A 13,675-nucleotide genomic window follows, 5' to 3' on the forward strand; every position below is an offset into this window, starting at 1 on the left:
CTGTCACGGGGATTCGAACCGCCAACCTTCTGATCAGCAAGTCCTAGGCTCTGTGGTTTAACCCACAGTGCCACACATCTAGTGATGGGCAAATCTGTCCATTTCAGTTTCTCTCGTTTCCTTGTTTTTCCTGTCTTAAGTACACTCCTCCACATTTCTACATCAGTTTGCCATTATTGTTTTTAAAGTCCTCGTGAAAATTAACCAGCATTTCAGTGTGCATTTCTGCTAATGAACACATTTCTGTGTGCAGTTTTGCCCAAGCTACACATTTTTGCAAAGCTGTATACCTGAAGGAGCGTCTCCACCTCCATCGTTCTGCCCAGACACTGAGGTCCAGTGCCGAGAGCCTTCTGGCGGTTCCCTCCCTGCGAGAAGCCAAGTTACAGGGAACCAGGCAGAGGGCCTTCTCGGTGGTGGCGCCTGCCCTGTGGAACACCCTCCCACCAGATGTCAAAGAGAAAAACAACTACCAGACTTTTAGAAGACATCTGAAGGCAGCCTTGTTTAGGGAAGCTTTTAATGTTTAATAGTTTATTGTATTTTAATATTCTGCTGGAAGCCGCCCAGAGTGGCTGGGGAAACCCAGCCAGATGGACGGGGTATAAATAATAATAATAATAATAATAATAATAACAATAATAATAATAATATATTATTATTATTATTATTATTATTATTATTATTATTATTATTATTATTATTATTATTGCTTTCTCCATTATACTGAATTTGCGTGTGTTATTTTTCACTAGCATTTGAATTTTTAAGGTACTTTATCCCAGTATACGTTCCTTGGCTGCGGAACTGCACTGCAAAATCTGGAGAAGTACAAATGTTTTGGTCCCTTTACTGTTTCAGAAAAAGCAAATTAAACTGGTTTGCCTTTAAATGCAGACAGAAGCAGTTTTTTCTCCTATTCCCACCCACCTAAAAGCGTGGCGCTGCTTTAGTCTCTACTTCATCATACTCCATGTGCAGGCATAGGACTAAGGCAGCCTTCCCCAATCTGCTGCCTTCCAGATGTTTCGGACTACAGTTCCCATCATCCCTGACCAGAAGCCATGATGGCTGGGGCTGATGGGAGTTGGAGTCCCAAACAGCTGAAGGACGCCCAGGTTGAGAAAAGCTGGTTCCGACCATTGGGGCGATCCTTAATGCTTTTATTCCCCTTACCTGAACTTTAACAGTGCCTTGAGGATCCTGCACGTGTTCCAGAGTTGCATCGACGTCAAGCGCAACCACTAATCCTGACGTGAAGCGCAAGGGGTTGTCCGATTCTCCTGCCGGCTCAATGATGGTGGCAGTCGCTCGGTGGATCTGCAGAAGGAAGATGCCAAATCACATATACACACTGCCACACATAGAATCATAGAGTTGGAAGAGACCACAAGGGCCATCGAGTCCAACCCCCTGCCAAGCAGGAAACACCATCAGAGCACTCCTGACATATGGTTGTCAAGCCTCTGCTTAAAGACCTCCAAAGAAGGAGACTCCACCACACTCCTTGGCAGCAAATTCCACTGTCCAACAGCTCTTACTGTCAGGAAGTTCTTCCTAATGTTTAGGTGGAATCTTCTTTCTTGTAGTTTGGATCCATTGCTCCGTGTCCGCTTCTCTGGAGCAGCAGAAAACAACCTTTCTCCCTCCTCTATGTGACATCCTTTTATATATTTGAACATGGCTATCATATCACCCCTTAACCTCCTCTTCTCCAGGCTAAACATGCCCAGCTCCCTTAGCCGTTCCTCATAAAGCATCGTTTCCAGGCCTTTGACCATTTTGGTTGCCCTCCTCTGGACACGTTCCAGTTTGTCAGTGTCCTTCTTGAACTGTGGTGCCCAGAACTGGACACAGTACTCCAGGTGAGGTCTGACCAGAGCAGAATACAGTGGCACTATTACTTCCCTTGATCTAGATGCTATACTCCTATTGATGCAGCCCAGAATTGCATTGGCTTTTTTAGCTGCCGCGTCACATACTTCTCATACTTCTCAAAATTCCCGTTTGTTATTTCCAACACACACACGCTTTTTTATTTGGGCTTGGAAAAATGTATTCAGCTGTTTGTCAATTTACAGAGGCGTCAACGAAGGAGCTGCCTTGTGCATGCGGTTGGCCAAAGCAAAACAGCGGCAGGAGCCCAGGACCCTAAACAAATTCAACTTCTTCAACAGACTCTAAAAATGTAGTACAATGTAGTTCAAATGATCATTATCACTGCTTAGTATACTGAGATATGAGCAAGCCTTCCTCCATACATGATACTCTTAGCAACTTCAAAGGACATCTTAATATCCTGCTTTGTTTTGTAGCTGGGAACCATGGTTTCCCGGTTTGGATGAAGTAGGAAACCATGGTTAGAACCTTCCTAGTTTGATTGCTCAGTTGGGAAGGGAGAAGGAAAGAGGTGTTCTGCAAAGGCAACCCCCCCTTCATATTTTGGCTTACAGTGGTACCTTGGTTCTTAAACGCCTTGGTACTCAAACAACTTGGAACCCAAACACTGCAAACCCGGATGTTTTGCTGTTTTGTTTTTGTGACTGTGTGGAACCCAGTTCAGCTACTGATTGACTGATTGTGTGACCGCAGCACATTGTTTATTGCTTTCATTTTATGGATCAATGGTCTCTTTAGAGAGTAAAATTCATGTTAAATTGCTGTTTTACAGGTTGTTTTTAAAAGCCTGGAACTGATTAATCCATTTTGCATTACTTTCTATGTGAAATCGTGCCTTGGTTTTGGAACGCTTTGATTTTGGAACAGACTTCCGAAACGGATTAAGTTTGAGAACCAAGGTACCACTTTATTAGGAATACATATGATCATCCATAGTTAAAACAATGCTCAAGGCAGTTTACACTATGAAAAGATTTATATAATTACAAGCATAACAAAGCAGTCATAAAAATAAATAAGACACATCAGAAAGTACATAACCGATGGTCATTCCATTGCATCCATTATGAATAAATTTATAAAGTATGCTTATATGGCGATTCATATAAGAAACATGCAAATACCATTAAACAGCTGCTATAAAATTACTTCAAGTAGTTGATTAAAAGGTAAAGGTAAAGGTACCCCTGCCCGTACGGGCCAGTCTTGACAGACTCTGGGGTTGTGCGCCCATCTCACTTAAGAGGCCAGGGGCCAGCGCTGTCCGGAGACACTTCCGGGTTACGTGGCCAGCGTGACAAAGCTGCATCTGGCGAGCCAGCGCAGCACACGGAACGCCGTTTACCTTCCCGCTGGTAAACGGTCCCTATTTATCTACTTGCACCCGGGGGTGCTTTCAAACTGCTAGGTTGGCAGGCGCTGGGACCGAGCAGCGGGAGCGCACCCCGCCGCAGGGATTCGAACCGCTGACCTTTCGATCGGCAAGCCCTAGGCGCTGAGGCTTTTACCCACAGCGCCACCCGCGTCCCTAAGTAGTTGATTAGGGAAGCTTTTAATGTTTAACAGGTTATTGTATTTTAGTGTTTTGTTGGAAGCCGCCCAGAGTGGCTGGGGAAACCCAGCCAGATGGGCAGGGTATAAATAAATTATTATTATTATTATTATTATTATTATTATTAAGAGTCGGCTGCCCAGCTGCCAACCAGATACTCACATTCTCAGGGAGAGGAAGGCAAAGGAAGCAACTCTGCCGCAACGTTGCCTGCAGGATCTTGACGACTTCGGAAGGCTTTGACGTCACTAGTCTGGGCATCAGGTCCAGGAGTTTGTCCACAAAACTGTCTTGCATATGAGGGAGCTCAGAAATGAAACATCTGTGGAAAAAAGAGAGCGTGGGGGAAAGTTTGGGAGTGCAGGGAAAGCAGATTCGGATCCACCCTCTGCTCAGAGAGGACACCCCCCCCCAAGGAATCCCTTGACTCGTATCTGGGGCAACCTTAGTCTCACCCACAAGAAAATCCCATACAGTTTGCCTGGGCCTTTCAAAGTAAAAGCGCAGAAAGAGCCCATGGTGAAAAAGGCTGGCCTTTGATTGCTTGCTGCGCAGCTACAGGAAAAAAGCAACCTTGCTTGTTCGGATGAAGGCTCCGCAGCTGCCAATAAGGAGCTGAAAGGGGGCTTTTAATCTATTTTTTATAGAGGAGCACTGGGTCCTTTTGAGTTCCCATCTGCAGTCTGACATGATAGAGCCTAGGTATACAGTGGTACCTCGGGTTACATACACTTCAGGTTACAGACTCTGCTAACCCAGAAATAGTACCTCGGGTTAAGAACTTTGCTTCAGGATGAGAACAGAAATCGTGCTCCGGCAGCACGGCAGCAGCAGGAGGCCCCATTAGCTAAACTGGTGCTTCAGGTTAAGAACAGTTTCAGATTAAGAATGGACCTCCAGAACGAATTAAGTACTTAACCCGAGGTACCACTGTAGAGCCTGAGTCCCCTAAACAAGAAAACATACCTCTGAAAAGAGTCCACCTCCTGCAAAAACTTCTCGCACATTCCAAAGAGAGGTTCCACTCTGGAAATGAACAACAACAATTTTATTATTTATATGCCGCCCATCTGATTGGGTTGCCCCAGCCACTCTGGACAGCTTCCAACAAAATATTAAAAACACAAAAAAAGATAAATAGGTTGGCAGAAGCTGGGACGGAGGAACGGGAGCTCACCCTGTCGCAGGGATTCGAACCGCTGACCTTCCGATTGGCAAGCCCAAGAGGCTCAGTGGTTTAGACCACAGTGCCACCCGCATCCCTATGTCATTCAAATAGCATAGCAGAGATCCTAGAATCATGCCATCATAGAATTGTAGAGTTGGAAGGGCTCCAAGGGTCATCTTGCCCCTTGCAATGAAGGGCATCTCAACTAAAGCATCTACAGTTCTACTGTTAGAACAGCTCTTACTATCAGAGAGTTCTTCGTGAATTTGAGTCATGCTAGGGACGCGGGTGGCGTTGTGGGTTAAACCACAGAGCCTAAGGCTTGCCGATCAGAAGGTCGGCGGTTCGAATCCCCACGACGGGGTGAGCTCCCGTTGCTTGGTCCCTGCTCCTGCCAACCTAGCAGTTCAAAAGCACGTCAAAGTGCAAGTAGATAAATAGGTACCGCTCCGGCGGGAAGGTAAACAGCATTTCCCTGTGCTGCTCTGGTTCACCAGAAGCGGCTTAGTCATGCTGGCCACATGACCCGGAAGCTGTACACCAGCTCCCGCGGCCAGTAAAGCAAGATGAGCACCGCAACCCCAGAGTTGTCCACGACTGGACCTAACGGTCAGAGGTCCATTTGCCTTTGCACTAGGATCTAATCCCAACATCACTGCTATTTTACCCCACTAGCTGCTCAGTATCCAACATTTTCTGGACCTTCCACGGCCAACCACATCATTTGCCTCCAGCTATTTAAATCTTGCAGTTCAAGTCCAGAACATCCCAAAGCTCAGAGATTTCCCTTACCCTCTCGTAGTCCGCACCGTGACTATCAGCTGCAAGGCTTTCGCCTGCAGCCGCATGTGGTGGATGATGACCACTTGCTTGTGTTCAACGCCGCTGTACATGAACTCCATCTTGTACGTTTCTTCCATAATCTAGACAAGGAAACAGCACTTTTCTCAATTCTGGACAGATTTACCACCGGGGTGCTGGCACAGACAGATGGGAATCTGCAGAACTAGTTCAAGACAGACTGAGGCAAAAATACTAGCATTTCTGTGCTACTACAGTGGTACCTCGGGTTACATACGCTTCAGGTTACATACGCTTCAGGTTACAAACTCCGCTAACCCAGAAATAGTGCTTCAGGTTAAGAACTTTGCTTCTGGATGAGAACAAAAATCGTGCTACGGTGGCACGGCGGCAGCAGGAGGCCCCATTAGCTAAAGTGGTGCTTCAGGTTAAGAACAGTTTCAGGTTAAGAACGGACCTCCGGAACGAATTAAGTACTTAACCCGAGGTACCGCTGTATAAACATTAGATTTTTATTTTTATTTTTAAAAAATAAGCTCTCAACAGGGCCACTCGCTTTCCTGGAATCTGCAAGCCAATAGCACATAATTAAGTAAAAAAAACCACACACACACACAAGGAGCCTACAAGTGCTCAGCGATTTCTGCCTCTGTGAAATGCGTGTTTGTTTTTTCCACCCTGCCTTACCTGTTTTGCAGCGGTTGCTGCCAGGGCGTTCTGCTTCACGTACAGCGGGGCTGCGACATTCCACAGTTTCTCCTGGAGAGCCTGAAAGAGATGTCCAGGAATTAACTGCGATATGGCCTGTGCAACCCGGGAGTTAAAACCTAAGCTGGGCTCTTTAGGCTGGAGGGCGAACGGAGGAAAGGATGCAATTTCGCCTTCCTTCTCAGGACGTTATAAGGGCATCCCCCTGCTGAATCAAGTCAAAAGGCCTTTCAAGGGAGATCGGGCTGCTTCTCCCAGGAGCCTGAAGGAAGCTCCCAAGCAAGAAAGGAACGCCGGCAGCCCTCTCTCGTGGTTGGCTTGTCCAGCAAGTGGCATTGAGTGGTACACTGCCAATGATAATGGAGGCCCTTGCAAGGTATCAGACCCTTCCCTAGCCCTACTTTGCACCCTCCCAAGCCATTTCTGCCTGGCTGGACTACGTCTTTGAGCTCTGACAATGCTTCTTGCTTGCCTGGAGGAAGGATAGACAAGGGGCGTGAGAGTGCACATAGAAAATCTTCTACTGCTCAAAAGGCAAAATGGATATTCATTGCTCCAGCCACTTTCCCCTCTGTCCCTACCCAACACTGGCACATGCCCCCCCCAAAAGAGGTTGTCACTAAGGGGATGTGGGCCTTGGGGTGAAAAAAGTGTTCTTGTTCCTGATCTAGAGCGCCTCTGTCTGCTGCTGGCTGTAAATCGTGGCTGCTGTTTCATTAAATTTTATTTTAATGCTGACCACTTCATGTTAAATGCTTGCTTCTGAGATCTTTTGCAACCCACCCTGTGATCCTCTGAATGGTCTAAAGGTTTAACGGAAAAGTAAACACAGAAAATGACATTCAGCTAAGCCCAAAACTCAGCTTACAGCTTCTAGCTTCCCATGGGGCTTGTCTCATGCTTACTGAACAGAAGAGAGTTCACCTACACTAAACAGCTGCACACAACTCACTGGCTATAGCAGACCCTCCAAGTGTCCCTATTTTCCAGGGACAGTCCTGAATTTACAAAAGCCGTCCTGGTTTCTGATTTGATCCCGGAATGTCCCACTTTTCCCTAGGACATCCCTATTTTCACTGTAGAAATGTTAGAAGGTACCGAGTTCTGCAACCCGACCCGACCCCCAAGCCAAAGTCCTGTATAGGGAAGTTTTTAAATGTTCAAATGCTTAATGTCTTATAATGTTTTTTATGTATGTTGGAAGCTGCCCAGAGTGGCTGGGCAACCCAGTCAGATGGGCAGGGAATGAATGAATAAAACAAAAATAAAATAAAATATCATTATTATGCAGTAAGGTAAAGGTAAAGGGACCCCTGACCATTAGGTCTAGTCGTGGCCGACTCTGGGGTTGTGGCGCTCATCTCGCTTTACTGGCCAAGGGAGCCGGCGTACAGCTTCCGGGTCATGTGGCCAGCATGACTAAGCCGCTTCTGGCGAACCAGAGCAGCGCACGGAAATGCCATTTACCTTTCCACCGGAGTGGTACCTATTTATCTACTTGCACTTTGACGTGCTTTCGAACTGCTAGGTTGGCAGGAGCAGGGACCGAGCAACGGGAGCTCACCCCATGGCGGGGATTCGAACCGCCAACCTTCTGATCGGCAAGTCCTAGGCTCTGTGGTTTAACCCACAGCACCACCCGCGTCCCCTATTATGCAGTAGGATTTTCCTATTTTCATCATGGAATGTTGGAGGGTATGTTGACCATCTCACACCAAGCAGTCTCCATCCACTTACCAACTATTTCTGCATCTTAACAGATCGTGTACCCAGTTTACAGGATTGGGGGTTGGGGAGTGCTGAAGGAAGCTAGATTTTTTTTCCCTGCAAAGCCAGCAAATGCCATAGCTCCAAAGGCTGCCGAGTCAGCTCCTAGCTAATGTGCTGAATCCCAGTTCTGTTTACCTAATACATCTTCCGTGATTTCCCGGACTTCCTCTGCTGTTGTTTGGAGGTACAAATTGGCAATTTCACACTGAGCAAAGCAGGGGGTCTCTGGGCTTTGGGCAGGAAATAACACATGAACACACACACACACACACAGGGTTTGACTGGCTTTGAACTGCCTGTGTGTTGTTCACTGTCTGCTAGAATTTTAAGCGGAATGGGCATCACCCCACAACATACTGGAAAAGTTCAGGAAAGGGGACCAGGGGTTGCTCCAGAGGAAGGCCTACCTTAATGAGAAGCAGCTGGCATCGAAGGTAAGTGGCCGAGAAGTCAGCCACCCCAGCCAAGTCGGACTGGAGCTCTCCAAACCTCTGAAGGTCCCTAGAGCAAAGAGGAAGAGGGTTAAAAACATGCTTGGTTTAATGGGGTGGCGAGGAGCCCGTTTTGTTTACTGAGAGGCGGTTAACACAATGTGCTTTTGTGAGTTAACGACCTCCAACATCTCTTTTGCTTATAGGCTCCCAGGAATAAATGGAGGAGAATAAAAAGCGAGTCAACAAGGGCTGCAAGGATGTCACGGGGCGTGGCCAATATTGCAGACTTGTAGAGTTGGGACCCCGAGGGTCATCTAGCCCAACCCGCGGCAATGCAGGAATCTCCACTAGATCATCCACAACAGATGGCCACCCAACCTCAGCTTAAAAACCTCCAAGGAAGGGGAGTCCACCGCCTCTTGTGGCAGTCTGTTCCGCTGTCAAACACAGTGGTTTTTGCTTACTTCTGAAACATATCTGTGGGCAACTGGATAATATTGTTTAATTTTTAAAAGGGTTTAAAACGAGCACCTGCAACTGCCTCTTGAGCTCACTGTGGGTTTTATTGCAGCATGGTTTTACCGTCACAAGCTTGTATCTGCATGCTGTGCCCGGAGAATTTATTTGACGAGGCATCCCATAAACACAACAACCAAATAAATAAGTCTGAAGAAGTCAGGTCTGCATCTGCATTGGAATTGTTTTTAAGAGGCTTCGATGCTTTTACTGCTTGCTGTTTGCTGCCCTGGGCTCTGTTGCGAGGAGGGGCAGGATATAAATTTAAATACAGTGGTACCTCGGGTTACATACGCTTCAGGTTACATATGCTTCAGGTTACAGACTCCACTAACCCAGAAATAGTGCTTCAGGTTAAGAACTTTGCTTCAGGATGAGGACAGAAATTGTGCTCCGGCGGCGCGGCAGCAGCAGGAGGCCCCATTAGCTAAAGTGGTACCTCAGGTTAAGAACAGTTTCAGGTTAAGAACGGACCTCCGGAACGAATTAAGTACTTAACCCGAGGTACCACTGTACAGTCATACCTCATGTTACGTCTGCTTCATGTTACGTTCTTTCAGGTTACGTCCCGTGGCGACTCAGAAGTACCGGAAAGGGTTACTTCTGGGTTTCACCACTCGCACATGCACAGAAGTACAAAATGACATAATGAGCAGAAGCGGCGAATCGCAACCCACCTGTGCGCAGACGCGCCGCTGCGGGTTGTGCTCTTTTCATGTTGCGAACGGGCCTCTGGAACAGATTCCGTTCGCAACCAGAGGTACCACTGTAGAATAAATAATAGATACCACAGCTCATGTTGGGGAAACAGAGCCCGCGATGACCCAGCAGAATCGAGGGCTCCCTGCCGCCAAAGTTTCATTCCGCTCTCAGGCCCTGCGCCAGAGTTAACATTTATGCAATGCAAAGAGAAAGAGTTGTACCAGAGGACTAAGGATATCTGCACAGGTTCGCTGTTCAACATTTTAAGGAACCCATGGAACCCTGAAACTGAAAAGCACACACACAGCATCGCTGAAGGCTCCTCAAATCGGCAAAGGGTCAACGCAGCCTCCTGGTTTTTCGGAAACTATTACCGAATTGTGAATTCAAGCAGCTCCTGGGTGCCCTGTGGGTCTAGGTGCTGAAGGTTGAAAACTCTTTCAAGGCTCTGCTGTAGGAATTCCTGGGAAGGGTCTTCCTGGAGCGCGAGGCCGGCCGACACAGGTGAGGACGCCAGCTTTTTCCCAGGCAACTAAGCAAAGAGAGAATGAGGAGCTAAGTTAGCAGATCATGTTCCACTTTGGAATTTTCTAGCTCCCCTCTGCACTTTTGCTATCCATCTTCAGTGACGGCATTTCAGTGACTGCTCCCCAGGGAGCAATCAGAGATGGAGACCACCTTCAAGACATGCCGTTGTTCTTCCGAAAGGACTGCTCCAGAGCAACAGCCAGAAAACCCATGAAAACGAGTGCCTGAAGTAGAATTTGCCCCTTTGAGCGGGCCCTGACATGTGGAAGCTCACCGATAGAAAGCGGATGGCACCCAGTCACTGGCCAATCTGGAAACAGTAGCTCATGTTCTCCTGTCCTGTCCCCTTTATAAAGATCTAGGAATGAGATCATTACCCCACTCTTACTTACCATCCCAGGCCGCCCATCTGAGGCCACATGGTTCTTTCTTTTATCAGATCAAAATGATCAGACAACAGCAAAGGTTGCTAGGTTTATCGAGGGTGCAGTGAGATTAAGCGCCACTATCTGAACGATAATCTTGGTCCTTTGATTGCCCTTTTTACCCATTGTAGTCTTTTTATTTGTATATATTGCTTGTTTTATGTTGCCATGGCCGTTGGCTAATGCGAATAATAATAATAATGATAATAATAATAATAATAATAATAATAATAATAATAATTGTTATTTATACCCCGCCCTCCCCAGCCGAGGCAGGGCTCAGGGTGGCTAACGAGCAATAATAAAAATAAGTTGAATGAATACAACTTAAAAACAAAATTAAAATGCAACATTAAAATAAAGTTTATCTATCTACCTACCCAATCACTGGCAGAAGAATGATGCAGCCCAGTGCGCTTCCCAAACTCACCAGGAAAGCAAAAGCCCTCTCTCATCACTGCTCTAGGTATTCAGCTACGTTTTACTCAGACACACTGAAATCAACGGACCTAACGCAGTCATAGTCATTCGCTTCAACAGGTCTCCTCTGAGTAAAACACAGCTGCGACTGCAGCCTCCAGCGGTACAGTTCACTCCCCATCTCACGACTCTCACAGTTGTACAGCTGCATCTTACAATTCACCCACAGTGGCATCGGAGGGGAGCCAGCAGCAAACCACACCGAGCCACTCGGAGCTAACTCTTTATTAGCAAAAACATGACCTGCCTGGGAGCGTCAGGCTGAATGAGCACAGCAGCTCATCTCCGATAGGTCTTGCTGAGACTGAAGGTCCCTGCTTCCCCACAAAAGTCCCTGTCTCTCCAGGGTGGCCAATGCTCTATGAACCCAGAGCAAGGCCTAACCGCGAGCTCAAAGCATGGCTGCTGGTGGGAGTTGTAGTTCAAAACATTTCAAGGGCATCAGGCAATGGAAGGTGTTCTACTAGGACCCTTGTACCTACGGGACCACCTATCCCGGTATGCCCCACGGAGAGCCTTAAAGTCCATAAATAGCAACACCCTAGAGGTCCCGGGCCCCAAAGAAGTTAGATTAGCTTCAACCAGAGCCAGGGCCTTTTTAACACTGGCTCCGGCCTGATGGAACACTCTGTCTCATGAGACCAGGGCCCTGCAGGATCTGATTTCTTTCCGCAGGGCCTGTAAGACAGAGTTGTTCCGCCTGGCCTTTAGGTTGGAGCCAATTTGATTCCCTCCCCCTCTTTCTTTTTTCTTTTCCTTTCTCCTCCTGCGATGAGGCTACGTTTTAATATTTTAATGTTTCAATATTTTAAGGTTGTATTTTAATCTTGTTTTTAAGTTGTATTCATTCAACTTGTTTTTATTATTGCTTGTTAGCCGCCCTGAGCCCGGCTTTGGCTGGGGAGGGCGGGGTATAAATAAAAATTATTATTATTATCATCATCATCATCATCATCATTATTATTATTATTATTATTATTATTATTACTACACAGCGTATTGTAGCTGTCTGGACCCGGAGTGGCAGCCTGCTTTGTCTTCCTATGAGTGTTAATTCTCCAAAAGCGGAACAGAAACAAAAAACAAAACAAAACAGAAGACACATTAACACCACTGACTGGCTTACCCGCAAGGGAGGGACGAGGTGAGAGAGACTGTCCCGAAGGTAAGCGTAGTGCCTAAAGGTGTGATCCGAAAACAGCGCCGGCATTGTTGGGCACGATTTGGCAGCGTTGAAAATGAGAACCAGGACCGCAATGTCTGTTTGCGCCGCAGGTTAAGGGAAAAGCAGGATTCCAAAGCAACTGGACGCACAGGGGAAAACTCTGTGGAGAGAAGCTGCAAAGAGAACGCTCACAGGTAATGAATCAAGGGTTGAGGAGCACGGGGCAGCGAGCAGCAGGGGCCCAGAGCCACCAATCCAGTGTTGGGATATTGATGTTCTGTTTCAGCTAAGAGGAACAGGTATTGGGTTGTTGCATGTCACATGTCTGTTTACATTCCAGCACAGCTTGCTGGGAACTTCCGTTTGTGTATAGCTTTTGCTTGCTGCTTTCTGCTCTTAGACATGGAGAGCACACGTTTTCTTTGTCTTGATCTATGCAGAATAAAGGGACGCGAGTGCCGCTGTGGGTTAAACCAGAGTCTCGGACTTGCCAATCAGAAGGTCGGCGGTTCGAATCCCCGCGACGGGGTGAGCTCCCATTGCTCGGTCCTTTCTCCTGCCAACCTAGCAGTTCAAAAGCACGTCAAAGTGCAAGTAGATAAATAGGTACCACTCCAGTGGGAAGGTAAACGGCGTGAACCATAAAAGGTAAAGGTAGAGTGACCCCTGACCCTTAGGTCCAGTTGTGGCTGACTCTGGGGTCGCTTTACTGGCCGAGGGAGCCGGCGTACAGCTTCCTGGTCATGTGGCCAGCAGGACTAAGCCGCTTCTGGAGAACCAGAGCAGTATCAAATCTTGGGCTTTCACACTCCTTCCTTTCTCTGTGAAGACAGCAGACAACAAGTTTCTGCTTCTGGTTTGCAGCAAACCATACCGTGCCCCAAAATCAAGATCCCAAACTATAATTTAAGATATCAGACCAAAGCATAGCACAAACCATAGTTTACCAGCCTATTTCAAGCCACGGTTTCCAGTTCTGGTTTGTCAGTCAAGTGACAACCATGGTTTTTAACAACGACTCGGTGTGATCTGATCAGCCAAGCATTATTCAGAGGGAAGGAGAGGGGGTAGCAAAAAAAAGAGGATACAAGCTGGGTCATCCATGTCAGGCTCCGGGGTGTCAAAGAAAGGATGTGTCCCTAGAAGTTCAGGAACAAGTGGAAGCACCAAAGTAGGATGTCTACCTCCCAGGAACTTCAAGCACCTATAACACACAGATTCAAACTGGTGAACATCTAAAAGATACAGAGGTTCCCTTTCACAATAAACCCAACACAAAGATGGCTGAGAATTTTTAGAAATCTTACTAGTCGCTAGTCACCAGAAGGTGCCCAAGTGACTTAGAGTATCACACACACACACACACACAACTATATCATAATGGAAGAAATAAATATATATTGTCTAGCATAACATTTATGGAAAAAACCCCAAAACAGCACAACCACCATATAAACAATAACAAACAGCATTAACTATACTCAAAGCACAAACAAGTAAGGAAGTGGGCAAACTCCAGCTGTTTGG

The 13,675-nt window shown here is 46.9% G+C and overlaps 1 protein-coding gene across 1 annotated transcript in view; it reads right to left on the reverse strand.

Annotated features, from left to right (window-relative positions):
• INTS4 (integrator complex subunit 4) overlaps nt 1-13,675 on the reverse strand; it is a 36,293-nt gene that overhangs the window by 3,080 nt on the left and 19,538 nt on the right. Inside the window, exons 13-21 of the mRNA XM_053385159.1 lie at nt 13,237-13,352; nt 12,110-12,243; nt 9,925-10,082; nt 8,306-8,399; nt 6,108-6,188; nt 5,412-5,542; nt 4,418-4,477; nt 3,614-3,773; nt 1,177-1,320 (exon numbers count right to left, since the gene is read on the reverse strand). Coding sequence (XP_053241134.1) covers nt 1,177-1,320; nt 3,614-3,773; nt 4,418-4,477; nt 5,412-5,542; nt 6,108-6,188; nt 8,306-8,399; nt 9,925-10,082; nt 12,110-12,243; nt 13,237-13,352 — 1,078 coding nt within the window. The remainder of the gene's footprint in view (nt 1-1,176; nt 1,321-3,613; nt 3,774-4,417; nt 4,478-5,411; nt 5,543-6,107; nt 6,189-8,305; nt 8,400-9,924; nt 10,083-12,109; nt 12,244-13,236; nt 13,353-13,675) is intronic.

This window comes from Podarcis raffonei, chromosome 4 (assembly GCF_027172205.1).
Source record: "Podarcis raffonei isolate rPodRaf1 chromosome 4, rPodRaf1.pri, whole genome shotgun sequence".
NCBI classification, from domain to species: Eukaryota; Metazoa; Chordata; class Lepidosauria; order Squamata; family Lacertidae; genus Podarcis; species Podarcis raffonei.